The sequence below is a fragment of the Cricetulus griseus genome, chromosome 7 (genome assembly GCF_003668045.3).
Source record: "Cricetulus griseus strain 17A/GY chromosome 7, alternate assembly CriGri-PICRH-1.0, whole genome shotgun sequence".
NCBI classification, from domain to species: domain Eukaryota; kingdom Metazoa; phylum Chordata; class Mammalia; order Rodentia; family Cricetidae; genus Cricetulus; species Cricetulus griseus.
In genome coordinates this window covers 133,742,984-133,770,412 of record NC_048600.1, presented here as the reverse complement: position 1 = coordinate 133,770,412, position 27,429 = coordinate 133,742,984, and the positions used below count along the sequence as shown (strand labels likewise).

The 27,429-nt window shown below is 44.1% G+C and overlaps 1 protein-coding gene across 1 annotated transcript in view; it reads right to left on the bottom strand.

The window, feature by feature from the left end:
- Foxk2 (forkhead box K2) overlaps window positions 1-27,429 on the bottom strand; it is a 54,733-nt gene that overhangs the window by 19,191 nt on the left and 8,113 nt on the right. Inside the window, exon 4 of the mRNA XM_027425858.2 lies at window positions 2,071-2,265. Coding sequence (XP_027281659.2) covers window positions 2,071-2,265 — 195 coding nt within the window. The remainder of the gene's footprint in view (window positions 1-2,070; window positions 2,266-27,429) is intronic.

The following is a 27,429-nucleotide window of genomic DNA, read 5'->3' as shown; positions in this document are numbered from 1 at the left end:
AGCACTGGCTGCTCTTCCAGAGGACCCGAGTTCGATTTCCAGCACCCGTAAGACAGCTCACAGCTGTCTGTAACTTTAGTTCTAGGGGTCTGACACCTTCACACCAATACACGTTAAATAAATTATAAAAAGAAAAAAGAATTCTTTGTGGTATTTAAGATTGCTTTAAGTCAAAATATGTCAGGGAAAGCAACTCTCAATACAAATTGTGAGAAGACAGTGCCCCATTTATTCTACCAGAGAAAACAAACCATCACAGCCAACAGGAACTTAATTTTCTCTAAATTTTATGTGCATCGGTGTTCTGCCTGTATGTATGTCTGTGTGAGGGTGTCAGATCCTCTGGAGTTGGAGTTATGAACACTGAGCTGCCGTGTAGATGCTGAGACTTGAACGGGGATCCTCTGGAAACGCAGGCAGTGCTCTTAACTTCTAAGGCATTTCTCATTCCTCAAACTTATTTTTTTTTTTAAAGGTTTATGTTACATGTTTGAAGTGTTTGCCTATGCATACATGTGCCACATGTGTGCCTGGTGCCTGGAGGCCAGAAGAGGGTTTGGATTTCCTGGAACTGGATTTAGATGTTTGTGAACTGCCATGCTATGCTGGGAACTGAGCCTGGGTCCCTCTGTAAGAGCAGAAAGTGCTCTTAAAGGCTGAACCATCTCGCCGGGCGGTGGTGGTGCATGCCTTTAATCCCAGCACTCCAGGAGGCAGAGGCAGGAGGATCTCTGTGAGTTCGAGACCAGCCTGGTCTACAAGAGCTAGTTCCAGGACAGCCTCCAAAGCCACAGGGAAACCCTGTCTCAAAAAACCAAAAGAGGCTGAGCCACCTCTGCAGCCCCTTAGAAGTTTAAATTTCAGCTTTGAGTCTGGTATCTAAAGACTCAGTCACTCTCAGTCTGTGAGAAGTTTTGGAAGAAATATAATTAGATTATCTGTCAGTTCTACAATGAATAAAGAAGGACTGCAAGCGCTCCAGACTTAGTCATCAAGTCAGAGACCCCCAAACACCCCAGCTCCACCCCATACTGCCCCAGTTTCCCTCAGTGCTCTTCTCTGCCACCAACAAATGAGAGCTCATTCAGAAATAAGTCTTTTTTTTTCTACTATTCCCTCTAAGGCTCATCGAGTAAGTTGGAAGACAGAGCCAAGGGCAGTAATGTCTCAACCTCTAGACACAACAATCAATGCCATCTCATAAACTCACACAGAGTCTGCGCAAGGCAAGCCCTCTTTTTTTTCCTTTTTTTTTAAAATTTAAATTAGAAACAAGATTGTTTTATATGTCAATCCCAGTTCCCTCTCCCTCCTGTCCTCCCCTACCACCCCCCAACTAAAACCCTACCTATCACATAACCTTTCTGCTCCCCAGGGAGGGTGAGGCCTTCCATAGCGGGTCTTCAGGGTCTGTCATATCCTTTGGGATACGACCCCATGTGTCTTGGCTCAGGGAGTATTCCTCTATGTGGAATGGGCTCCCAAAGTCCACACCTATGCTAGGGATAAGTACTGATCTACTACAGGAGGCCCCATGGATTTCCGAGGTCTCCTCACTGACACCCAATGTTCCCGGGGTCTGGATCAGTACTATGCTGGTTTCCCAGCTATCAGTCTGGGGACCAAGAGCTCCCCATTGTTCAGGTCAGCTGTTTCTGTGGGTTTCATCAGCCTGGTCTTGACCCCTTTGCTTATCACAAGGCAAGCCCTCTTAACCATCAGTTATGGGTGGTGGAGGGGATCATGGGACTCTAGCCCTTATCTCTGGGTAACTTGGGAGATTTGGTTAGAGTGTAATTGCCTTCAGTTATGTAGCCACTGGTGTACTTACCAGACTCCAAAAGGCAATTCCAATTCCAAGGCCACAGACATGGCCTGGTAAAACAAACCCAAAGGGACACAAACAAAACAGGAACCCCACACCTACCAACATGTGAGAATTGCAATTCACAACACAGAAACTTCGAGCAAACCGCCGACAGCCAGTTGCAGTGAAAATAGATAGGGTCACTTGGTACATTTATGTGACTAAAAGACCTGTGACTGTGCCACCTGCAGCCTCTGCTATACCTGATGGTTCCCGTGGGAGAGGGAAGGGGGCTGATGAGATGGGCCATAGTGTCTGGAATGTTGATGGTCAGGGGCGAGATGTGCGGTTGCACAGGCTTAACTGGCGACTCTGGCGCTTCTTGCTTCTCTCTCTTCTCACTGGATAGGGCTGTGAATGTTATCTTGATATTTGTGCTCGGAAACCTAAAAGTGCACCTGTAAAACAAAGATGGATGGTCAGTTTATGGCTGCTATTCACCAGAAGCCTGAGCGTCACCACAGAAACTGCAAGTGAGAATGTAGGCCCTTCCCACTTCAAAATCCAAGTCATTTCATAAGCCAAACCACAAGTAAGGTATTTCATAAGACTCTAGCTAGGCATAATGGCAAACACCTGTGAGCCAGCACTTGGAAGTTCAAGACCAACTCTAGCTAAACAGAAAGTTCAAGGGCAACCTGGGCTACACGAGACCTGTCCTTCACCCCAAATAGACAGAAGACAGGGAAAGAGAGTGTGAGAGACAGACAGACACACAGAGATAGTATTCAGACTAGTATAAGAAAATAGAAAGTGTTGGGCAGTAGTGGCACATGCCTTTAATCCTGCAGAGGCAGCCGGGCGTTGGTGGTGCACACCTTTAATCCCAACACTTGGGAGGCAGAGGCAGGTGGATCTCTGTGAGTTCGAGATCAACCTGGTCTACAAGAACTAGTTCCAGGACAGCTTCCAAAAGCCACAGAGAAACCCTGTCTTGGGGGAAGAAAAAAAAAAAAAAAAATCCTGCAGAGGCAGGTGGATCTCTGGGAGTTTGAGGCCAGTCTGGAGCATTGAGCTGATGGACCAAAGGGTTCACTAACATCTATTTTAGGTACAAGCCAGATCTTTATACCAACACAAAACCCCATGAAAATCAATCATATTTAAACAGTCTCTAAGTAGAAAAACAGTTTAAAATTACAGATGTCTTCTTTATAAAACAACTTCAAATGATTCATTAAACTGTTTTCTATAACATTACTTCCAACGGGTGGTGGTGGTACACGACTTTAATCCAGCACTCAGGAAACAGAAGCAAGTGGATCTCTGGGAGTTTGAGGCCAGCCTGGTCTACAGAGCCAGTACCAGGACAGCCAGGGCTATGCAAAGAAACCCTGTCTTGAAAAACAAACAAAACACAGTATTTCCAACCAATTTCTTGCAACCAACCCATTTCCCCTACAGTAAAGGGACAAATGTCCCTGCTCTCTGGGAAACCATTGCCTATTCTTGGAATTTCCTCAGTCAACTCCAGTGGAAACTATTTCCCATGGCACATTTCAAGTTTGAAACCAAATCCTTCTCCCTTAACTCTTTCATACTGACACCCATGATCTTGGGGTCTCATGAGTGCAGATTCCTCTAAAACAGCTACAGTCCTAGCAAACCCTCTAACAGTTTTGCCTGGGGATCTTCTCCTCCCACCCCTTTCTTCTTTCTTACCATGTAGCCCAGCTGTCCTAGGACCCTATGCAGACTAGGCTGTCCTTGAACTAACAGAGATCTTCATACCTCTGCCCTGGCCTCTGAACACTGGGGTTAAAGATGTGTGGAACTACCGGCTTTCTTCCCTGATTCTAATGCCTGTGATTACATCTATATTAAATCTCTCTCAGCTGGGCAGTGGTGGCGCACGCCTTTAATACCAACACTCGGGAGGCAGAGGCAAGCGGATCTCTGTGAATTTGAGACCAGCCTGGTCTACAAGAGCTAGTTCCAGGACAGGCTCCAAAGCCACAGAAAAACCCTGTCTCCAAAAACCAAAACCAAAACCAAACAAACAAACAAACAAACAAAAACCCTCTCTCTCTTTTTCTTATATGAATGGGTGTTCTGCCTGCATGTATGTCTGTACACTGTGTGAGTGCCTGGTGCCCATGGAGGCCAGAAGAGGGCATCAGATCACCTAGAACTGGAGTTACAGATAGTTGCAGGCCACCATGAGAGAACTGAATCTGGGTCCTCTGCAAGAGCAGCCAGTGCTTTTTAACTTAAAACCTGTCCTTAACTTTCGATTCTGAAGCTGATGTCACAGTCCACACCTGCAATCCCAGCACTTCAGGCATGGAAACAGGAGGACCAAAGTCAGTCTTAGCTACACAAGCCCTGTGTCAAAAACCCAAAAAGGGTAAATTTATAAAGAGAAAAATTCCTCTTTCTAGGCTAAAGAAATTTGTAAGAAAAAAGTAAAGGAAAACTTCCAAAGAGTCAATGAATACTTTCACTACCAATTGTGTCAGTGGCCTCTTAGGAATTAAACAAACATTGAAACTTGGTAATTAGTGGCCCTTAGTTAGAGCATCCACACACAGAATGAATGAATGAAACATTGGTGTAGTTCATTTCCACAGGTGGACTTGCCTCTGTGCACACCTACCAGTGAACCTTGATTCCAAAGACTCTCATGACCTGGTGCAGTGTCCCAGTGGCTTGTGATGAGAGGGTTTTTTTTTTCTGAGTTTCTTTACACAACCAACTTTGTATCAATAATTTTGTCCCTAAAGACTGAGAAGAGCTCTACACCCACTGTCTGACAATTTGCTGTTGGAAACGCAGGCTCAATGGTGGTACAGGCCTGTAATGCCAGCTACTCAGAAAGCAGAGAAAGTATCACAAGCTCAAAGCCTGCCTGGGCAATAGAGTGAGAACACATTTCAAAATACAAAGTAAAAAGGTAAGGATTAGTTCAGTGATAGTGTGTGTGTGTACAGCATGTATGAGGCCCTAGCTTCAACCCAGTAAGAAAAGAGAAGAAACAAAAAAGGGCAACGGGAGAACAAGTGCAGGAGCAGATAGGAGCTGATGACATCCATCATGACACAGACATCGAGCAAAAGGAGAATGGGCCCACAAACGGTTCTTCCATGCAACAGAATGCCACTAACTGAGTGCAAAGGAAAACCACTCATGCAAGTAACAGAGATGCATCACAAAAACATCATTCAAAGCAAGTCAACATGAGTTTGTTCCATGTAATTGCATTTGATGAAATCCTGACACTCATACACCTCATCTAGGAAAACACAGCAGGGACTGCCTGGGATTCCACGGGAAGATGATGCCTGCAATTCTGAGGTTAAAGTCGATGCTCTGTTCTCCAGCCTGAGATGGACACTGCTAGCATGTATGAGCTTCAACCAAACTCTTTGAAAGGCTCCCAAAAATTAGGTTTGTTCTGTTCTATATAAAGTACACTTCAAAGAAAGCTTACTGGGGCTGGAGAGATGGCTCAGGGGTTAAGAGCATTGACTGTTCTTCCAGAGGTTCTGAGTTCAATTCCCAGCAACCACATGGTGACTCACAACCATCTGTTATGTGATCTGGTGCCCTTTTCTGGCACGCACTGTACACATGATAAATAAATAAATCTAAAAAAAAAAAAAAAAAGACAAAAAAAAAAGAAAAGAAAGCTTTCTTAAAATAGCAACCAACCAAGTCAGGACAGCTTCTGGGGCCTGATCATCTGAATTTGGACCCCAGAACCCAGGGAGAAAGTAAAGTACAAACTCCTGAAAATTGTCCTCTGACCGCCCCCACACGTTCTGTGAAAAATATGCATACTCACAGACACACAACAATAATTACATTTAAAACAACAAACAAAACACAATTGTGTCCTTTTCCCCTAACCCTGAAAATCATACTGACTGCATTTTAGGGTGTACACACTTAACTCTGAAGTGACACACTGGACAAAGTGTTACCTGTAAGGGTCTGAGCAAAATGAGTATAATGCCTAGGGGGTGTTTTTTTCTAATCACAAAGTTGAATTACAAAGCACTAAAGAGTTTTTACACACTTGACTTTGGGTAAAGTATTTCATTACCAGGACTCTTGATAACTCCACCTACTCAGGCACCTGGGTGACAAATGTCGCAAGCCCACCTACATATGCCTCATTCCCAACACTTCACATCACGTCTGCACGAAAAAGTGTCAGTGGAGTGGCTAATAAGCACATGAAAAGATCTTCAAAGCTATCAGCCAGCAGGGGAATGCAAACTTCAGCTTCAGTTTACAGCATCTTTTCTCCCTCCAACATGGCTATAACCATAAAAGGTAAATGCATGCACCACCCTCAGTCAGGAAACAAAGAGTTAAGAAGCAAACCCAGCAGGAACATACATGAGTTCACTCATACACATTAAAATAAAATAAAATAAAATAAAATTGAACAACATCCTTTATCTGGGTGTGGTGGTGTATTCCTTTAATACTAGCACACGGAAGGCAGAGGCAGATGGATTATCTGTGAATTCCAGGCTAGCCTGGTCTACATTGCACGTTTTAGGCCAGCCAAAGCTACACAGTGAGACCCTGACTCAAAAGAAGCAAAACAATTCTTTCTTGGAGGCAGGAAGGAGGGTGACTGAGAATTCCACACCAGCCAGGGAGGGCTACATAGTGATACCCTGTTTCAAAGGAACAAAAACAGTCAGGCTTAGCTACATAGTTCCACACACTTGTAATCTTAATATTTGGAAGCTGAGACAGGACTACCAAGAATTCAAGGCCAGCATGAACCTATAAGATGTACCAAGATGGTCTGATCTACAGAATGGTACTTAATCCCAAATAATAGGCAAATAAATAAATACTAACAATAATAAAAATAAATTTTTTGAATAAATAAATTTTGAAGAAAGCTTCCCAACTTAAAATCTAGGTATGGTGGTATGTGCCTATAATTGTGACAGTCATGAGAGTGAAACAGAAGGGTCAGGAGTTCAAAATCATCCTGGGCTACATGTTATAGTCTAGGTCAGTTATCCTGGGCTACTTGTTATAGTCTAGGTCAGTCAGCCTGGGCTACATGAGATCTTTTCTCACAGACTAAAAAAAAAGGACTTGGGAATATTCACAGCAGCATTATCCATAATAGCTCAAATAAAACTATTTTATGTATTCATCTGAACTAGAATGAATTTTACATTTCACATTCTTAAAAGCTTTACAGAAATGAGTGGTGGTACCGGCAGTGGTGGTACACACCTTTAATCCCAACACTTGGCAGGCAGAGGCAGAGGCAGAGGCAGAGAGATCTCTGTGAGTTCAAAGACAGCCTGGTCTACAGAGCAAGCTCCAGGACAGCCAAGATTACACAGAGAAACCCTGCCTCGAAACAAACAAAACAAAAAGGCTTTACAGAAATGAAATGAACCACAGTTAAAGATACAGACTAATTTCATAAGCATACTATTCAAATTCTCTCACCTCTTTATTCCATATACATTCAAAAGCAAAGGTACCTAATCTATGGTTTAGAATTCAGGACAGGGATTCCAGGGCCTTGGAGGAGGCACAGTGTGGAAGGTGACAGTGAAGATGGATACTGATGATAAGCATCCTGACTTCAACAGGCCCCAGAAGTGGCTTTCATTAAGGTTGACCTGAACCAGGATACTTCTGCATTTGGATTACAGTAAAGAAGCAATGACAATGATAGAAATCGTATCTGTCTCCTGGTGACTCAGCAGGGATTAGAGAAATGCTCAGGAGAAAGGAAGGACAGGTAAGTCGTTCTATGTACTCAGAGAAGAGGGCAGGTAGGATGAGGATGGACCCACAGGCTACCGAAGGACTACAACTAAGGAGAAAACCTGGAAGAAAGAAACAGCAGGGCTGCAAGAACATGCCTCCCTTAGCATGTTATTCTCCCTGCCCTTCCCTGGCGACTTGTCTTTGTATCTTATACAGGTCTACAATGCCTTGTCAAATTCCAAAAGCAACGGTCCTGAAAATCTAGCCTCAAATACCCTGGCAGCCCATTCTGACCTGCCCTGAAGAGGAGTTAATTATAGCCTCAACTGCCCCACTTAGTGAGAAGCGCATCCTTGCGTTTTTTCCTCAGAGGTCTAACAGTCTGGATCGCAAGGTGCAGGGAGTGTGGAATCACATATAGCCCACAGTGTCCTCTTTTCTTAAGCCCACCAGACCTGTAGGTTTCCAGTGGGACCCCCTGCAAGTATTATATCTAACACAGGACCACTTTTCATAGAATTTCTCTAAAATATCCTGATTTGTTAGAGGCAAACTAGATGATCATATGGAAAGGAATTAAGTGCACTACAAGGCTGTCCTAGACCACTGACTGGTGTTTCCACTGTTACTGATAGGCAATAAATGCTCCCAGTTCACCCTCACAGCACACTCTAAACTATCCAGAGAAGCAAGCAATGAAGCAAGCTGGTAACTCCTGCCCTTTATTGGCCATCCCATCTCAGAGCCCAACATGGCTGCCAGGAGCAGACGTTCACGTACTTCTAAACAAAAGTGCTCAGCTGCTGCCTAGTGTGGTAAGCAAAATCTTGACTCACAGTTTATATGATCCTTAGTCACTGGGCAAAGATTATTTACGGAAATCTCTTTACCCTTAACACACTCAACCTGTAACTGCTCAAAAAACATTAAAAAACAAAAACAAAAAGACATTTTGAGCATAGTGGCGTATGCCTTTAGTCCCAGCACTCGGGAGGCAGAGAGGCAGATCTCTTGAGTCTGAGGCCAGCCTGGCCTACGGAGTAAGTTCCAGGACAGCCAGGGCTACAAAAAAGAAAACTGTCTCAGAAAAACAAAACAAAGCAAAGCAATGGTTCTAGGGCTAAAATGCTTCAGTTGGTAGAGTGTTTGCCTGGGATCTATGAGGACCTAGGTTCAATCCCTTTTCAATAGTGAAACACACACGAACTCGCACACGCGCACTCGCGCACACACGCACACTCATTCTAAAAGGGAGTTCATCAGTTATCCTTTTATGTATTAACAGGAAATGGAGCTTCATTTTCCTTAGTCCTATTAGATTCAACTGTTCCTACTACATGCCAACTTTAGCCTATGAACAAATTCTACAGAGGAGTGGTTTGCTTAGTACAGAAAATCTACAAGGAGGAAACACAGTAAGCCAGGCTATTATCCCTCACAAGATAAGAATCATTTTCCATCCACCTAAAATCCAAAAGAAACAATATTATCAGCCCAGTCAAAATGAGGAACTAGAATTCTCTTCCTGTCTGAGACAGGCCTAGGAGGCAAATTTAGCAGTCCTTTTTTCACAAAAACAAAAAACAAATAAAAAAAGAACCCACACAAGATTGCACCCTTGACACACACTCTTAAATTGTTTAAAACTTCAGATCCAGGCTGGAGAGATGGCTCAGAGGTTAAGAGCACTGACTGCTCTTCCAGAGGTCCTGAGTTCAATTCCCAGCAACTACATGGTGGCTCACAACCATCCATTATGAGATTTGGTGCCCTCTTCTGGTGTGCAGATATACATGGAAGCAGAATGCTGTATACATAATAAATAAATAAAAATCTTAAAAAAAAAATTCAGATCCTAATGGACAATATTAGTTCACACAAAGAAAGGATTTAACCTCCACAGTGACCAATCAGCTCTTTGTTAGAAATTTTATTAGGCTAATTTATAGGGGGGGGTGACATTTTTATTTATTTAGTAGAGGAAGTGTCCACCACGGTATGTGACAGCTGGTTCTCTCCTACTATGTAGGTTTGAGGACTAAACTCAGAAGTCAATCACTCAGGCTTTGTGGTAACCATCCTGCTGGTCCAAATTCATTTGTTATAATCCCACTAGACACCAAACGCACATTTTTAAAAACAGGTCTTGATTTCTTATCAGAGGAAAAACAGGATTCAAACAGAAAATCTTATTCTGCTCACATTATTATATTTAATCCATTTACTCTAACTTAGCCAGAAATGCAGATGAAGACTGTCAAGTACATTTTCCTCCTTTATGATTTCTTCAAATTCTCCTTGGCACACACCTTTAATCCCAGCACTTGGGAGGTAGAGGCAGGGAGATCTCTGAGTTCCAGAACAGCCAGGGCTACACAGAGAAACTCTGTCTCGAAAAACAACAACAAACAAAAATACAAACTACCCAAAGCCAGAGAGATGGTTCATGGTTGATCTTGAGTGTTGTTCTTGCAGACTTGGATTCTGGATCCAGTACCCACACAGTGTGGCTCACAGACATACATGCAAGCAAAATACTTATACACATAAAATAAATAAATCTAAAATGTTTTTTCTTTTAAAAAGAGCAAAGTCTATCTAGGCTATGAGGACTGCAAAGAATCTATTTTTTTAATATTTTAATTTCTACCTTATATGTATGTGCTGTGGAGTAATCCTTCTGTACACTGTGTGAATATGTGTCGATATGATTGGTTTAATAAATAAGCTGACCGGCCAATAGCTGAACAAGATAAAGTCAGGTGGGAAAGCCAAACTGAGAAAGATGGGATGAGGAAGGGCGGAGTCAGAGGAGTCACCAGCCAGCCAGAGGGAGGAGAACAAGTCAGGACATACAAAATGGGTAGAGCTACAAGTCACGAGCCTTGGGGTAGCACATAGATTTACAGAAATGGGTTAAAAGTTGTAAGAGCTAGCTAGTAACAAGCCTGAGCTATTGGCTGAGCATTTATAATTAATATTAAGGCTCGGTGTGGTTATTATGAAGTGGCTGCTGGGACACAGAAAAAATCTGACTACATGTGTGAACATTTTGCTTGCCTGCACTATGTTCATTCAGGGTCAGAATAGTGTGTCAGATTCCCTGGAACCTCAGTTCCAGGTTGTTAGTCACCTATGGTGACAAGAGCCAAATCCATGGGCGCATGTGTGCGCGTGCGCATGCTTGCGGGCGTACTACGTAATTCACATCATGTCCAACAGATAGAAATTCACGTACAGCACATCACAACGGATGTTTACAAGCGAATACTGGGTATGGCGCCATGCACCTGCAATCCCAATACTCCAAAGGCTGATGAGAACTGATAACAGTTTGAGGTCAGCCTAGGTAGACTACACTGGGAGATGAATGCCAACACAGACAGGGCACAACATTTTATCTCCAACAGGGCTTCTACTATTTAAAACCAAATTCCAATCTGTTAGGTCCAAAGCAGGTCCCAAAAAACAGCAGTGCCACTGAACAAGTCCTAAACGATAGTCTGGGCTGTGAGGCTGGATTCTTACAGGGTAAACAGGATTGTTATCAGGTAAACAAAAAGATAAAATCAGCATCCCTCAGCAATCTCATGAAGTGAGTCCCTGTTTGTTAGGCAAGCTTTTACTTCCCTTATCTGCCTCCAACAGATAACTATCTCCAGCAAAGGGCATCTAGTTCAAGATTAATCCAAACAAGCCTACAACAGATCAAAACCCCTTTCCTAGCCCTCAGGTTTTCTGGCTCAAGCACCCCACATACAAACCTGTCCCCATAAAACTGGCAAGGCCTTTCCCACAAGCTGCTATAATCTACCCTCTGGGAAAACCCAGGAGTTTGTCCTCCAAAATAAACTTTTTTTTCTTTTTAAAAAAAAATATTTTTTATTTTATGTATGAGTGTTCTAACTGCATGCATGCCTTTATGCCAGAAGAGGGCACCAGGTCCCACTATAGATGATCTTAAGCCACCATCTGGTTGATGAAAGTGGACATCAACATCTGGAAGAACAGCCAGTGAGTGTTCTTGTTAAGAGTCATCTCTCCAGTCCTAAACTTTTCTTTCTACCCAGAGTGGCCTAGGTCAGTGTTTCCCTGAGCTTTTGCTTACAGAACCCTAACCCTCTACCATCCCCATCTACTGCAGGGATTTTTCAAAGTTCTTTATAACAAGTATTATACATAATATTTTCAAATACAGTCTGATCATTTAAAAGACTATCAGATGGATGAGGCTGGGAGTGTAACAGCAGTACAGATTTGTCTAGGTCCCAGGCCCAGTGGCCATCACAAGAGCGTGAAAGTACAAAACAAGTGAGTGCAACAGAGCACAAAAGACAAACTGGGAATATCAGCATCTTGCCAATTCAGTTTAACAAGTATCTGAACCTCTTAAGAATAACTTTCTTCAGACAACTCCAAAAACTAGTCTATAATCCTCATCACAGGTCAGCTGATCCCTTCATTCAGTGTCTGACCTGGTGAGTGCTAAAGAACCATCTACAACCACGTGCAATGCAGTCATCTTTCCAAGTAATGCTTTCTAACTTTGAGTGCTTACCAATAACAGCTCAAGGCAGTCTCCAAATTTGTTATAATCATCTGCTCCAACCCTCAGAACTCAAGTAAAAAACAAAAATCGAAAAAATTTCTAGGCCAAACCAATAACCCTCATTGCTGTAGACAAATTAATTTGGTCCAGAAACAAAACTGCCTGAGGCATGGGCTTTGAGGACTTCTCTGGGAATCAAGACACTAGAATGCAAATGAGCAACGTGGGCTGCTCCTCAGGCAAAGTGCAAGACTAACCAGAGATGAAGATAGGCCTAGTCAAACCCAACTCCTAGACTGGGAAGACTGGCTTTCAGGAAATCTATCAAAATAACAGCCAGGCACATGCTGTATCGTGTATCAGCTAAAGAACAATCATCTCAGTTACTAAATGAAAAGTCTGCATGGCTCTCAGCAAACCAACATCCCTTCTCCCCAGCAAACAACAAGAAGAATATGATTTCCAAAGCACCAATTTTCAACAACTGCAACAAAAACCCTAAGGTACATAAAGAGACAGGAAAGGACCAAACAAGACTTAGGTATATTGCTTGGTGCTAGACCATGTGCTTAGCATATGTTAGACCCTTGGTTCAATCTCTAATGTACATACCCACATGGATAAGAACAGAACAATAGGAAGGAACCATCCCTCAAAGAAGGACAGATGCTGGACTCACTACACAAAAATTTAAAAACACTTTCCTTAGCCAAGCATGGTAGCTCATGCCAGTACTCGGGAAGCTGAGGTTCAAGGCTAGCCTAGGCTAAACAGTGAGTTCCTGTCTCAAAAAACAAGCAAATGAAATAAAATTTGGGGGCTGGAGAATTGGCTCAGTGGTTAAGGGAGTGTACTAACTGCAAGGACCAGAGTTGTGGTCCCAGCAATGAAATGGTGAATAGTTCACAACCACTGACAAGTCCAGCTCCAGGTATCTGACACCTCTTGTCTCCCTGGGCCACTTACATGCACATACAGACACACAAATAATTAAAAACAAAATAAACCTGGAAGGAAGGAAGGAAGGAAGGAAGGAAGGAAGGAAGGAAGGAAGGAAGGAAGGAAGGAAGGAAGCTGGGTATGGTAACTTAACCCCTTTAAACCCAGCACTCAGGAGTCAGAAGCAACTGGATCCGAGTTCAAGACCAGCCTTGAACTAGAGAGTTCTAGAACAGCCAGGGCTACATAGAGACCTTGTCTCCAAAAAAAGGGAAGAAAGAAAATGCACACTGAGAAACAACTTCTATAAGAAACCAGAACAAGGCCGGGTGGTGGTGGCGCATGCCTTTAATCCCAGCACTCGGGAGGCAGAGGCAGGCGGATCTCTGTGAGTTCGAGACCAGCCTGGTCTACAAGAGCTAGTTCCAGGGCAGCCTCCAAAGCCACAGAGAAACCCTGTCTCGAAAAAACAAACAAACAAACAAACAAAAACCACAAAAACAAGAAACCAGAACAAGTTTGTTAGTGCTAGCACTAAGGAGGCAGAGGCAGGAGGATGGCAGCAAGTGTGAAGACAGCTTGGTCTTCAGACGTCCAGATCAGATATTTCATTTCAAAACAAAACAAAACAAACTAAAAACTAAATTTCAACTAGTTTGACAGTATAGACAGTATTCTATAAGAAACATGGGGTAGGAAGGGAAGGAAGTGAAAAGCTACTAAGTTAAGCTCAAGTCAGTATGTAGTCAGGCTGTGTGTAGTATGTAGTCAGGCTGTGTGTAGTATGTAGTCAGGGCTGTGTGTAGTATGTAGTCAGGCTGTGTGTAGTATGTAGTCAGGCTGTGTGTAGTATGTAGTCAGGCTGTGTGTAGTATGTAGTCAGGCTGTGTGTAGTATGTAGTCAGGCTGTGTGTAGTATGTAGTCAGGGCTGTGTGTAGTATGTAGTCAGGCTGTATGTAGTCAGTATGTAGTCAGGCTGTGTGTAGTATGTAGTAGTCAGGCTGTGTGTAGTATGTAGTCAGGCTGTGTGTAGTATGTAGTCAGGGCTGTGTGTAGTATGTAGTCAGGCTGTGTGTAGTATGTAGTCAGGGCTGTGTGTAGTATGTAGTCAGGCTGTGTGTGGTATGTAGTCAGGCTGTGTGTGGTATGTAGTCAGGCTGTGTGTAGTATGTAGTAGGCTGTGTGTAGTATGTAGTCAGGCTGTGTGTAGTATGTAGTCAGGCTGTGTGTAGTATGTAGTCAGGGCTGTGTGTAGTATGTAGTCAGGCTGTGTGTAGTATGTAGTCAGGGCTGTGTGTAGTATGTAGTCAGGCAGGGCTGTGTGTAGTATGTAGTCAGGGCTGTGTGTAGTATGTAGTCAGGCTGTGTATAGTATGTAGTCAGGCTGTGTGTAGTATGTAGTCAGGCTGTGTGAAGTATGTAGTCAGGCTGGGTGTAGTATGTAGTCAGGCTGTGTGTAGTATGTAGTCAGGGCTGTGTGTGGTATGTAGTCAGGGCTGTGTGTGGTATGTAGTCAGGCTGTGTGTGGTATGTAGTCAGGCTGTGTGTGGTATGTAGTCAGGCTGTGTGTGGTATGTAGTCAGGGCTGTGTGTAGTATGTAGTCAGGCTGTGTGTGGTATGTAGTCAGGCTGTGTGTGGTATGTAGTCAGGCAGGCTGTGTGTAGTATGTAGTCAGGGCAGGCTGTGTGTAGTATGTAGTCAGGGCTGTGTGTAGTATGTAGTCAGGCTCAGGCTGTGTGTAGTATGTAGTCTGTGTGTAGTATGTAGGGCTGTGTGTGGTATGTAGTCAGGCTGGTATGTAGTCAGTATGTAGTCAGGGCTGTGTGTAGTATGTAGTCAGGCTGTGTGTAGTATGTAGTCAGGGCTGTGTGTAGTATGTAGTCAGGCTGTGTGTGGTATGTAGTCAGGCTGTGTGTAGTATGTAGTCAGGGCTGTGTGTAGTATGTAGTCAGGCTGTGTGTAGTATGTAGTCAGGCTGTGTGTAGTATGTAGTCAGGCTGTGTGTAGTATGTAGTCAGGCTGTGTGTAGTATGTAGTCAGGCTGTGTGTAGTATGTAGTCAGGCTGTGTGTAGTATGTAGTCAGGCTGTGTGTAGTATGTAGTCAGGCTGTGTGTAGTATGTAGTCAGGCTAGTATGTAGTCAGTATGTAGTCAGGCTGGTATGTAGTCAGGCTGGTATGTAGTCAGGCTGTGTGTGGTATGTAGTCAGGGCTGTGTGTAGTATGTAGTCAGGCTGTGTGTAGTATGTAGTCAGGGCTGTGTGTAGTATGTAGTCAGGGCTCAGGCTGTGTGTAGTATGTAGTCAGGCTGTGTGTAGTATGTAGTCAGGGCTGTGTGTGGTATGTAGTCAGTATGTAGTCAGGGCTGTGTGTAGTATGTAGTCAGGGCTGTGTGTAGTATGTAGTCAGGCTGTGTGTAGTATGTAGTCAGGGCTGTGTGTAGTATGTAGTCAGGCTGTGTGTAGTATGTAGTCAGGCTGTGTGTGTGTAGTATGTAGTCAGGCTGTGTGTAGTATGTAGTCAGGGCTGTGTGTAGTATGTAGTCAGGCTGTGTGTAGTATGTAGTCAGGCTGTATGTAGTAGTATGTAGTCAGGGCTGTGTGTAGTATGTAGTCAGGCTGTGTGTAGTATGTAGTCAGGCTCAGGCTGTGTGTAGTATGTAGTCAGGCTGTGTGTAGTATGTAGTCAGGCTGTGTGTAGTATGTAGTCAGGCTGTGTGTGGTATGTAGTCAGGCTGTGTGTGGTATGTAGTCAGGCAGGCTGTGTGTAGTATGTAGTCAGGGCTGTGTGTAGTATGTAGTCAGGCTGTGTGTAGTATGTAGTCAGGCTGTGTGTGGTATGTAGTCAGGCTGTGTGTAGTATGTAGTCAGTCAGGCTGTGTGTAGTATGTAGTCAGGCTGTGTGTAGTATGTAGGGCTGTGGTATGTAGGCTGTGTGTGGTATGTAGTCAGGGCTGTGTGTGGTATGTAGTCAGGCTGTGTGTGGTATGTAGTCAGGCAGGCTGTGTGTGGTATGTAGTCAGGCTGTGTGTAGTATGTAGTCAGGCTGTGTGGTATGTAGTGGCTGTGTGTAGTATGTAGTCAGGCTGTGTGTAGTATGTAGTCTGTGTGTAGTATGTAGTCAGGCTGTGTGTGGTATGTAGTCAGGGCTGTGTGTGGTATGTAGTCAGGCTGTGTGTGGTATGTAGTCAGTATGTAGTCAGGGCTGTGTGTAGTATGTAGTCAGGCTGTGTGTAGTATGTAGTCAGGCTGTGTGTAGTATGTAGTCAGGGCTGTGTGTAGTATGTAGTCAGGCTGTGTGTAGTATGTAGTCAGGCTGTGTGTAGTATGTAGTCAGGGCTGTGTGTAGTATGTAGTCAGGCTGTGTGTAGTATGTAGTCAGGCTGTGTGTAGTATGTAGTCAGGGCTGTGTGTAGTATGTAGTCAGGGCTGTGTGTAGTATGTAGTCAGGGCTGTGTGTAGTATGTAGTCAGGCTGTGTGTGGTATGTAGTCAGGCTGTGTGTGGTATGTAGTCAGGCTGTGTGTGGTATGTAGTCAGGCTGTGTGTAGTATGTAGTGCTGTGTGGTATGTAGTCAGGCTGTGTGTAGTATGTAGTCAGGCTGTGTGTAGTATGTAGTCAGGCTGTGTGTAGTATGTAGTCAGGCTGTGTGTAGTATGTAGTCAGGCTGTGTGTGGTATGTAGTCAGGCTGTGTGTGGTATGTAGTCAGGCAGGCTGTGTGTAGTATGTAGTCAGGGCTGTGTGTAGTATGTAGTCAGGCTGTGTGTAGTATGTAGTCAGGGCTGTGTGTAGTATGTAGTCTGGCTGTGTGTAGTATGTAGTCAGGCTGTGTGTAGTATGTAGTCAGTATGTAGTCAGGCTGTGTGTGGTATGTAGTCAGGCTGTGTGTGGTATGTAGTCAGGGCTGTGTGTAGTATGTAGTCAGGCTGTGTGTGGTATGTAGTCAGGCTGTGTGTAGTATGTAGTCAGGGCTGTGTGTAGTATGTAGTCAGGCTGTGTGTAGTATGTAGGGCTGTGTGTGGTATGTAGTATGTAGTCAGGGCTGTGTGTGGTATGTAGTCAGGCTGTGTGTGGTATGTAGTCAGGCTGTGTGTGGTATGTAGTCAGGCTGTGTGTGGTATGTAGTCAGGCTGTGTGTGGTATGTAGTCAGGCTGTGTGTGGTATGTAGTCAGGCTGTGTGTAGTATGTAGTCAGGGCTGTGTGTAGTATGTAGTCAGGCTGTGTGTAGTATGTAGGGCTGTGGTATGTAGGGCTGTGTGTGGTATGTAGTCAGTATGTAGTCAGGCTGTGTGTGGTATGTAGTCAGGGCTGTGTGTGGTATGTAGTCAGTATGTAGTCAGGCTGTGTGTAGTATGTAGTCAGGCTGTGTGTGGTATGTAGTCAGGCTGTGTGTAGTATGTAGTCAGGGCTGTGTGTAGTATGTAGTCAGGCTGTGTGTAGTATGTAGTCAGGGCTGTGTGTGGTATGTAGTCAGGGCTGTGTGTGGTATGTAGTCAGGCTGTGTGTGGTATGTAGTCAGGCTGTGTGTGGTATGTAGTCAGGCTGTGTGTAGTATGTAGTCAGGCTGTGTGTAGTATGTAGTCTGTGTGTAGTATGTAGTCAGGCTGTGTGTGGTATGTAGTCAGGCTGTGTGTGGTATGTAGTCAGGGCTGTGTGTAGTATGTAGTCAGGCTGTGTGTGTATGTAGTCAGGCTGTGTGTAGTATGTAGTCAGGGCTGTGTGTAGTATGTAGTCAGGCTGTGTGTAGTATGTAGTCTGGCTGTGTGTGGTATGTAGGGCTGTGTGTGGTATGTAGTCAGGGCTGTGTGTGGTATGTAGTCAGGCTGTGTGTGGTATGTAGTCAGGCTGTGTGTGGTATGTAGTCAGGCTGTGTGTGGTATGTAGTCAGGGCTGTGTGTAGTATGTAGTCAGGCTGTGTGTAGTATGTAGTCAGGGCTGTGTGTAGTATGTAGTCAGGGCTGTGTGTAGTATGTAGTCAGGGCTGTGTGTAGTATGTAGTCAGGCTGTGTGTAGTATGTAGTCAGGCTGTGTGTGGTATGTAGTCAGGGCTGTGTGTGGTATGTAGTCAGGCTGTGTGTGGTATGTAGTCAGGCTGTGTGTGGTATGTAGTCAGGGCTGTGTGTGGTATGTAGTCAGGCTGTGTGTGGTATGTAGTCAGGGCTGTGTGTAGTATGTAGTCAGGGCTGTGTGTAGTATGTAATCAGGGCTGTGTGTAGTATGTAGTCAGGGCTGTGTGTAGTATGTAGTCAGGCTGGTATGTAGTCAGGCTGTGTGTGGTATGTAGTCAGGGCTGTGTGTGGTATGTAGTCAGGCTGTGTGTGGTATGTAGTCAGGGCTGTGTGTAGTATGTAGTCAGGGCTGTGTGTAGTATGTAGTCAGGCTGTGTGTAGTATGTAGTCAGGGCTGTGTGTAGTATGTAGTCAGGCTGTGTGTAGTATGTAGTCAGGCTGTGTGTAGTATGTAGTCAGGCTGTGTGTAGTATGTAGTCAGGCTGTGTGTAGTATGTAGTCAGGGCTGTGTGTAGTATGTAGTCAGGCTGTGTGTAGTATGTAGTCAGGGCTGTGTGTAGTATGTAGTCAGGCTGTGTGTAGTATGTAGTCAGGCTGTGTGTGGTATGTAGTCAGGCTGTGTGTGGTATGTAGTCAGGGCTGTGTGTAGTATGTAGTCAGGCTGTGTGTAGTATGTAGTCAGGGCTGTGTGTAGTATGTAGTCAGGCTGTGTGTAGTATGTAGTCAGGCTGTGTGTAGTATGTAGTCAGGCTGTGTGTAGTATGTAGTCAGGCTGTGTGTGGTATGTAGTCAGGCTGTGTGTGGTATGTAGTCAGGCTGTGTGTAGTATGTAGTAAGGCTGTGTGTAGTATGTAGTCAGGGCTGTGTGTAGTATGTAGTCAGGCTGTGTGTAGTATGTAGTCAGGCTGTGTGTGGTATGTAGTCAGGCTGTGTGTGGTATGTAGTCAGGCTGTGTGTAGTATGTAGTCAGGGCTGTGTGTAGTATGTAGTCAGGCTGTGTGTAGTATGTAGTCTGGCTGTGTGTGGTATGTAGTCTGGCTGTGTGTGGTATGTAGTCAGGGCTGTGTGTGGTATGCAGTCAGGGCTGTGTGTGGTATGTAGTCAGGCTGTGTGTAGTATGTAGTCAGGGCTGTGTGTAGTATGTAGTCAGGCTGTGTGTGGTATGTAGTCAGGCTGTGTGTGGTATGTAGTCAGGGCTGTGTGTAGTATGTAGTCAGGGCTGTGTGTAGTATGTAGTCAGGCTGTGTGTGGTATGCAGTCAGCGCTGTGTGTGGTATGTAGTCAGGCTGTGTGTGGTATGTAGTCAGGGCTGTGTGTAGTATGTAGTCAGGCTGTGTGTAGCATGCAGTCAGGTTAGTTAGCGTGTAGCATTGGAAAGGGCCTGGTCTGGGAGAAGGATATGCTCCAGGTTGGACATTCCCTGCAAGGACAACCTCCAGAATGAATAAGCGAATAAACAAAGACCACCACTCTATTCCTAGCCCAAGACATGAAGACAGGAATCTAGGTCAGACCAGAGCCAGAGTCACACATGATCTGTGGGAGAAGCAAAAGCAAGCGATATTGGCAGGAATACAGGGAAGATCAGATCCATCTGTCTAGCAGCAAGACAAGACCAACAACAGCAGGTCTGCCTTATTCCTCTAACAAACCAATAATGGTTTTCAAGCACCACCATGAGTTCTACACACTGATACACACTTTTACTTAAAGAAACTTTATGTGAAGCCAGGCAGTGGTGGTGCACGCCTTTAATTCCAGTACTCAGGAGGCAGAGGCAGGTGGATCTCTGTGAGTTTGACGCCAGCCTGGTCTACAAAGCTACACAGAGAAGCTCTTGTCTCGAAATAACAAACAAATAAATGAAAAGAAACTGTGTATGTATGTACCCAGGCTTCCACAGGTTGTCTCTCCATGTATCTGCCATATTTAGCTTTAAAACAAATAGTACAAAAACAAAAGCATCTTTGGATAGTCCATCATCAACCAAAACAGGAATAGGTAGCATGGCAGACCTCATCATTATCCCAACAGGAGAGGCACAGGCAGGTAAATCCCAAGTTTGAGGTTACCCTGGTCTACATAATGAGACCCTGTCTAAAGGGAGGTGGGCTTGACTGAGAGTGAAGATCAAAGGTAAAACACTTACACATGTATAAGGCCATGGGTTTGACTCCCCAGATCCCCCTAAACTAGATGTAATTATAGAATCAAGGGTGAATTGCCTCTAACATCTCTGTCTTGTTCTATAGTGTTCATCAAGTCCAAGGCTTTCTGGCTTTGTTTGCTTGCAGATTTACTTTTACCTTATATGTAAAGGTCTTTTGCATGTATATATGTTTGTGTAGCATGTGCACTCCTGGGGCCCAGAGTCCAGAAGAGGGAAATGGTTCCCTTGGAACTGGAATTATAGTTATTTGTGGATGCTGGAACAGAAACTGTGTCCTCTGCAAGAGCAGCAAGTGCTCATAACTGCTGAGCCATTTCTCTAGTCACTTCCCAAGTTTTGTTGTTCTGTTTTAAGATTTGTTTTTGTTTTTTTTGAGAAAAGGTCTTACTGTCTGGCCTATAAACTTATAGACCAGGCTGGCCTTCAACTTACAGATCTCCACCTGCCTCTACCTCCCAAATTCTGGACTTAAAGAAGCACACCACCACATCTGCCCTAAAATTTATTCTTATTTTTGAGTATGTGTGTATGTACAATGTGTGTATGGGTGCTAGGAACCAAACCCAGATCTTCTGTATGAGCAGCCAGTAACTGCTAAGCCATCTCTCCATCCCCCAAAAGTCAAGTTTTAAAAGCTTACACGGATGAGGCTGGTAGTGCATACTTTAATTCCAGCAGCATTCAGGAGGCAGAGGCAGGCTGACATCTAAATTAGAGGCCAGCCTGATCTACAGAATGAGTCCCAGGACAGCCAAGGCTACACAGAGAAACCAAAAATAAAACAAACAAAAAGCCTACATCAATGGCCAATGAGATGGCTCAACAGGTAAAGGCACTCTGGCTGCCAAGCCTGCCAACCTGAGTTTTATCTTTGGAATTCATACAGTAGAGAGAACCAATTCCCATGCGTTATCCTCTGACCTATATAGTGTGTGTTGTGTCCTTTGATCTATATATAGCATTGTGTACATATCCATACTAACATTAAAAACATACTTTTTTTTTGAGTCTACACTGAACAATTCACTAGCAAACACCTGAATCCCATTAAGTCCCTTGACCCCTAGGGGAGATCAAAAGTCACAACTCCAGGAGAGGAGAACCTGAAGGAGTCATCCAGATCCACAGACTACATACTCAGAACCTGAGTGGTTATTTAGGATATTTAAGATATGTTCAGTAGGGCAATGAGTACAGCAGACTCATTAAAAAGCCAGGATGGGGCCAGGTGCCTTTAATCCCAACACTCGGGAGGCAGAGGCAGGGTGATCTCTGTGAGTTTTCCGCCAGCCTGTTGTATAAAGAGAGTTCCAAGACAGCCATGGCTGTTACACAGAGAAACCCTGTTTCCAAAAACACAAAGTCAGAATGCACAGCTAACCTTTAAGCCACACCATTTCTGCACCATGAGAATGACCCCTCTTAACAGTTTAGAAGTGGCACAGCATAGCATTTTTACAACTCTTCTAATTGTGTCTAGCAAATCTGTTAAAATTCTGTTTAAGAAAGAACCAGGAGATGAGTTGTGCTACTGCAGCTGAGTGAGTCTCAGTATCTTGGATAGCTATCACTTAGTATAGCCCTATGTGATTTTAACACAAAAAAATAAAAGACCCAGAGACAGATACTGGGGTTCAAGCTTCAAGCTGAAGATCAGAGAAGCAAAGCAGCCAGCCACTAGCTCTCACCTCTAGCTCAGGCTTAAAGGCAATCCTGGCTCCACCAAACCCCAGACTGTCACCCCAGATTGCTCTCCTCAGTGTGGCTGGAGAATCCTGAGACTGAACGCCAGCTCTGAGACCTTGCTCCCATCTTATATACACCCTTAATGCTGGGATTAAAGGAGTGTGATCCCAGGTGCTGGGATCAAAGGCATGAGCTCTGTTACTCTTCACCCTTGTGTAGGCCATGGTGGCATTGAACTAACATAGATCTGTCTATCTCTTAATCGTGAGTCCTGGGATTAAAGGTGTGTACCACCACTGCCTCATCTCTATACCTTGAGGCTGACTTTACTTTCTGAATCCTCAGGCAAGCTTTAATAAATCATAAATAATATATGATCAGTGACTCAATGCATATCTAACCAGTCCACCCTCCCTTCAGTAAACCAGGGTGATCAAAGTAGAACTCGGGTTAAAAAACAAAAAATAAAATAAAACAGTTAGGCAGTGGTGGCACACACCTTTAATCCCAGGACTTGGGAGGCAAAAGCAGGTAGATCTCTGTGAGCTCAAGGCCAGCCTGGTCTACAGAGCTTGTCCAGGACATCCCGGGCTACACAGTGAAACCCTGTCTCAAAAAGCAAAACAAAACAAAACAAAACCCCAACCAGTGTTGACCGAACCCTCGTTAACTATAATATGCCCAGAAGACTATGTGAAACTAAAGTCAACTGGACAGAAGTACAGCTGTCTAGTGGAAGAGCCATGGCCACCACCACCTTGGGACAGAGCTTCTGTGCCAATCAGAACACAGCAGTGTTACACTCTGAGAAGCTGGTTAGTGGCTGCACACAGGGCATGGACACTCCAGGCTCCTTCTCCAGAGCTAGAAAAGGGATGCTTTGTTCAAAGTGGTCAGGGTTCTAGTGGGGTAACACCAACACAGAAACCCAGTGACTTGGAGTTTGAGATTTTAGGTTCTTTCAGAACTACAATAATTTTTTTCAAGCTACAGTGGAACCACCTTTGGAGGCTTCAACACAACCATTACAAATGTTTAACTCAAACTTGACCGAGTTCTACTTTTGATCATTTCTACAAAGAAAATGCCCCAAAGATTCAGCAGGCTCTCATCCAGCCTTAGAATCATTAGCAAGGGATCTTCTGAACTCAATTCTCAGCTCTAGAGCCAAGATCCTTCCGCTACCACAAGGCTCCACCTCAAGTGTCAGACTTAGGTGGGAGGACCTAATGGAGCCCAGAAGAGTTTTGGTTTCAGGCAGAAGTCAGACACTGTTGTGGGAGCAAAACTGACATGTCTCTCCTAAGTTATCCAGCTTGAAAGAAAACTAAGGTCTCAAGGGTGTTCACAGTAAAGGAAGAGTGTGCCTATAGTTATTGACTGTGTGAATGGAGCTATTCTTAAAATACAATGGGAGTGGTTATGAAAGTCAGTTTAAAGGTAAAGTTTATACCATGCTTTCTTTCTTTTTTGGTTTTTCGAGACAGGGTTTCTCTGTAGCTTTGGAACCTGTCCTGGAACTCACTCTGTAGACCAGGCTGACCTTGAACTCAGAGAACCTCCTGCATCTGCCTCTGCCTCACAAGTGCTGGGATTAAAGGTGCATGCCACCACCGCTAGGCCCATTCTTTCTTGTTGGTTAGTTGACACAGTGAACTGTGCTGCTCTGCTAGGACAAACCATACAACAACAATTTGGGGTAATTTGTGCATACAAAGACTTCTGAGCTGTTCTTTTTGCATTCATTTTTTTAATACTCTTTTGAGTATGAAGAATCTTTTGCTAGTGTAATGCTCCTAATTTGAAAGAAATATCTGGGTAACAATACACATTCACTTATTTTATTTCACCCAAGAAGTACCAACAGGTCTCAGGAAATCTATTCTGTGAGATAAAATTCATTGAATTTAAGAGAATATTGGGAGCCAGGAATTGTGGTGCATGCCTTTAATCCCAAAGCTAAGGAGACAGAAGCCTAAAGATCTGAGTATGAGGCTAGCATGGTCTATATAGAGTTACAGACCAGCCAAGAACGCATAGTGAGACCCTATCTCAAAAGAGGAGGGAAGGGCAGGCAGAGGGGAGAAGAGGAGAGAGGGAGGGAGACAGAGAAGAGAATGAATAAATGAGGGACAGTATGATCAGGTGTTATAATTATCGTAGAAAATTAATATTTTTATGGAGTCTTAGTTAGGATCACTATTGCTGTGATGAAACACCATGACCAAAATGATTTGAGGAGGAAAAGAATCTGTTTGGCTTATGCTTCCGTATCACAGTTCATCAAAAGACATCAGGACAGGAGCTCAAGCAGGTCAGAAACCTGGAAGAGGCGATGGAGGGTGCTGCTTACTGACTAGCTCCTCATGGCTTGCTCAACCTGCTTCCATATAGAACCCAGGACCACCAGCTCAAGGATGGCACCACCCACAATGGGCTGGGCCCTCCCCCATCAATCACTAAGAAAATGCCCTACAGTCTTACCTAGAGCATGAGCTTATAGAGCCATTTTCTCAATTGAGAGTCCCTCCTCTGAGATGACTTTAGCTTGTGTCAAGTTGACATAAAATTATCCAGTACATATAATTTCCAAAAATTGGAGTTGCAAGTAAAAAAACAAACAAATAAACAAAGAACTGAGGTTCGGGGAAGTTCGCTGAGTAAAGGATCTGCTGCCCAAGCAGGACCCATGTTTGACTGCCACACCCATGTAACAAGCCAGCTGCAGTGATATATATATGAGAGACAGGGTTTCTCTGTGTGACAGCTTTGACTGTCCTGCACTCGCTCTATAGACCAGCTAGCCTCACACTCACAGAGATCCAGTGGCAGGCATTTTTAATTCCAGCACTAGGGAGGGAGGAAGGCAGAGAGGGTACCAGTGAGAGACCCTACCTAAAAACATGGCTGCAGCATCTGAGCACTGATGCCCGAGGCTGACCTCCAGCCTCCATTTTCATGTGCACACACCTACAGGAAAAGGAAATGGTGTTTTCATTTGCAATGCAAACGTGTGAACAACTAGTTTCACAAAAGAAGTAGCAGTGCCAGGGAGGGGTTGGGGGGGGGGTGCGTGTGGAGCTCCTGCTGGTAAGCTTAGGCACCTGAGTGCAGATATCCAGAATTCCTGTAAAGCCAGATGTGGTCTATAACACAATCTCAAGATGGGAGGCAGATAGAAGACTCTTTGGGAACTTCTAGAACAACTAACCTAGTGTATATAGCAGTAAAACAAGAAACCTAGTCTCCAGGTAAAAGGCAAGGGCAGACTCCTGAGGTATTCTGACCTCCACACATATACCATGACACACATTGGCTTCCCACAAATCACACACATGTAATTTGTTAAATATGCCAAGGGCAAACAGGATGTCTCAGTGAATAAAGGCATTTGCCTTAAGACCTCAGTATAATCTCAGAACCCACATACATGACGGAGAGAATCAACTTTGCCCTCTTCTGTGTCCACATATGTGCCCCCCCACACACACACAAAATAAATGTTTTAAAAATGAAAGACTAAACCGGGCATTGGTGGCGCACGCCTTTAATCCCAGCACTCAGGAGGCAGAAGCAGGTGGATCTCTGTGAGTTCAAACCCAGCTTGGTCTATAGAGCAAGTTCCAGGACAGCCTCCAAAGCAATACAGAGAAACCCTGTCTAGAAAAACTAAAAAAAAAAAAAAAAAGGGGGGGGGGCTGGAGAGATGGCTCAGAGGTTAAGAGCACCGACTGCTCTTCCAGAGGTCCTGAGTTCAATTCCCAGCAACCACATGGTGGCTCACAACCATCCCTTATGAGATCTGGTGCCCTCTTCTGGTGTGCAGATATACATGGAAGCAGAATGTTGTATACATAATAAATAAATAAAAATCTTAAAAAAAAATTAAAAAACAGCCAGGCATTGGTGGCGAACGCCTTTAATCCCTGCACTCGGGAGGCAGAGGCAGGCGGATCTCTGTGAGTTTGAGGCCAGCCCGCTCTACAGAGCGAACGCCAGGTTAGGCTCTAAAGCTACACAGAGAAACCCTGTCTTTGAAAAACCTAAAACCAAAAAAAAGAAAAACAGAAAAAGAAAAGAAAATTACCCAAAATACTAGTTGTTTTCATTAGAAACTGATTTGTTTTAAAAACTCTCTTTCTCTTTCTTGTTTAAAAACAAAACACCTCTTCCACAAAACAAAATTTGTTGCATTTTCACAATGAAGAAATCTGTTACTACAACATCCTCTCCTGGAGTTTTCCCAATAGTGCACAAAGCTGTTCTGGGTTCTACAACTGGGGGTCCAGAGGGACCTTCTAGAACATGGGGAGGAGCACAAACGAGGCAACCACATCCACAGGATAGAATTCCATCCTATCATACCAGCACCTAAACATGCACCTTAGGCCGGAGAGATGGCTCAAAGGTTAAGAGCACTGACTGCTCTTCCAGAGGTCCTGAGTTCAATTCCCAGCAACCACATGGTGGCTCACAACCATCCTTTATGAGATCTGGTGCCCACTTCTGGCCTGCAGGTGTACATGCAGGAAGAATGTTGTATACATAATAAATAAACAAAATCTTAAAAAAAAAAAAAAAAGGAGTAACACGTTAAACCAGCAGTTAGTGGCATACATACTGACTGACCAGGCAGCTATGCTGTGATTTGGTACTGACTCTGAGAGGCTAGCAGGGAAAAAGCTGTGTGAGAAGAGGAATTAGAACTCAAGATGATAACAACAACAGAACACAAAAGTGCTGTGGACAGCAAGGAAGCCCTCTTGCCTCTCTAAACTTGGCAACACAAGGGGCTACTATCAGGCTGTTCTACCATCACTCCTAGGGTACCATAAGCTGCTGAACCACCTGGAAAGCAACAGATGACTTTCAAAATTATAGAACTCAGCTGCAAATGCCCACTCCTCCCAGAAAAGAAGCTATGTCCTAGGTCTCATGTGTAAATATAAATATGAATTCAAAAAATACAAATAAAAAGCAATATAGAGGTTGACAGAAACCAAATGGGGCAATTACAGCATTAACTTTCCATACTCCAGGCTCTGATGGAATCCCATAAGGAAAGAGTAAGTGCCAATTCTCCACCAACTATGAAACAGAAGGTGGCTCACAAGTTAAAAAAAATAAAAGGGGGGGGGTGTAGGGGAAGCTGTAGCCAGCCCCTAAGTAGGCAAAAAACCTCTCGACGAGGACAAATGACAGGTATTCTACTAAGATGTATCTCATAAACTAAACAGAAACCTCCCAAAGGAAAGGGAACTGTTTTGCTTTTATCTTCACAGGAAAACTCATCTTCAAAAGTCAAAGGACACTACATGGGTAGATACTTAAGAAAAAAAGGTAGCTATAACCATCAAACAAAAGGAACGTGCCATATGGTAAACTTTACAACTGTCTCTCAAAAAACTCTATTTCTCTTTATTTCCTAGTCCCTATTCAATTAAACCAATGCTGGATTTAGAGGTGGATTTGGCTTTCCTCCTCTAAAATCCAAGCATGTTATTTAA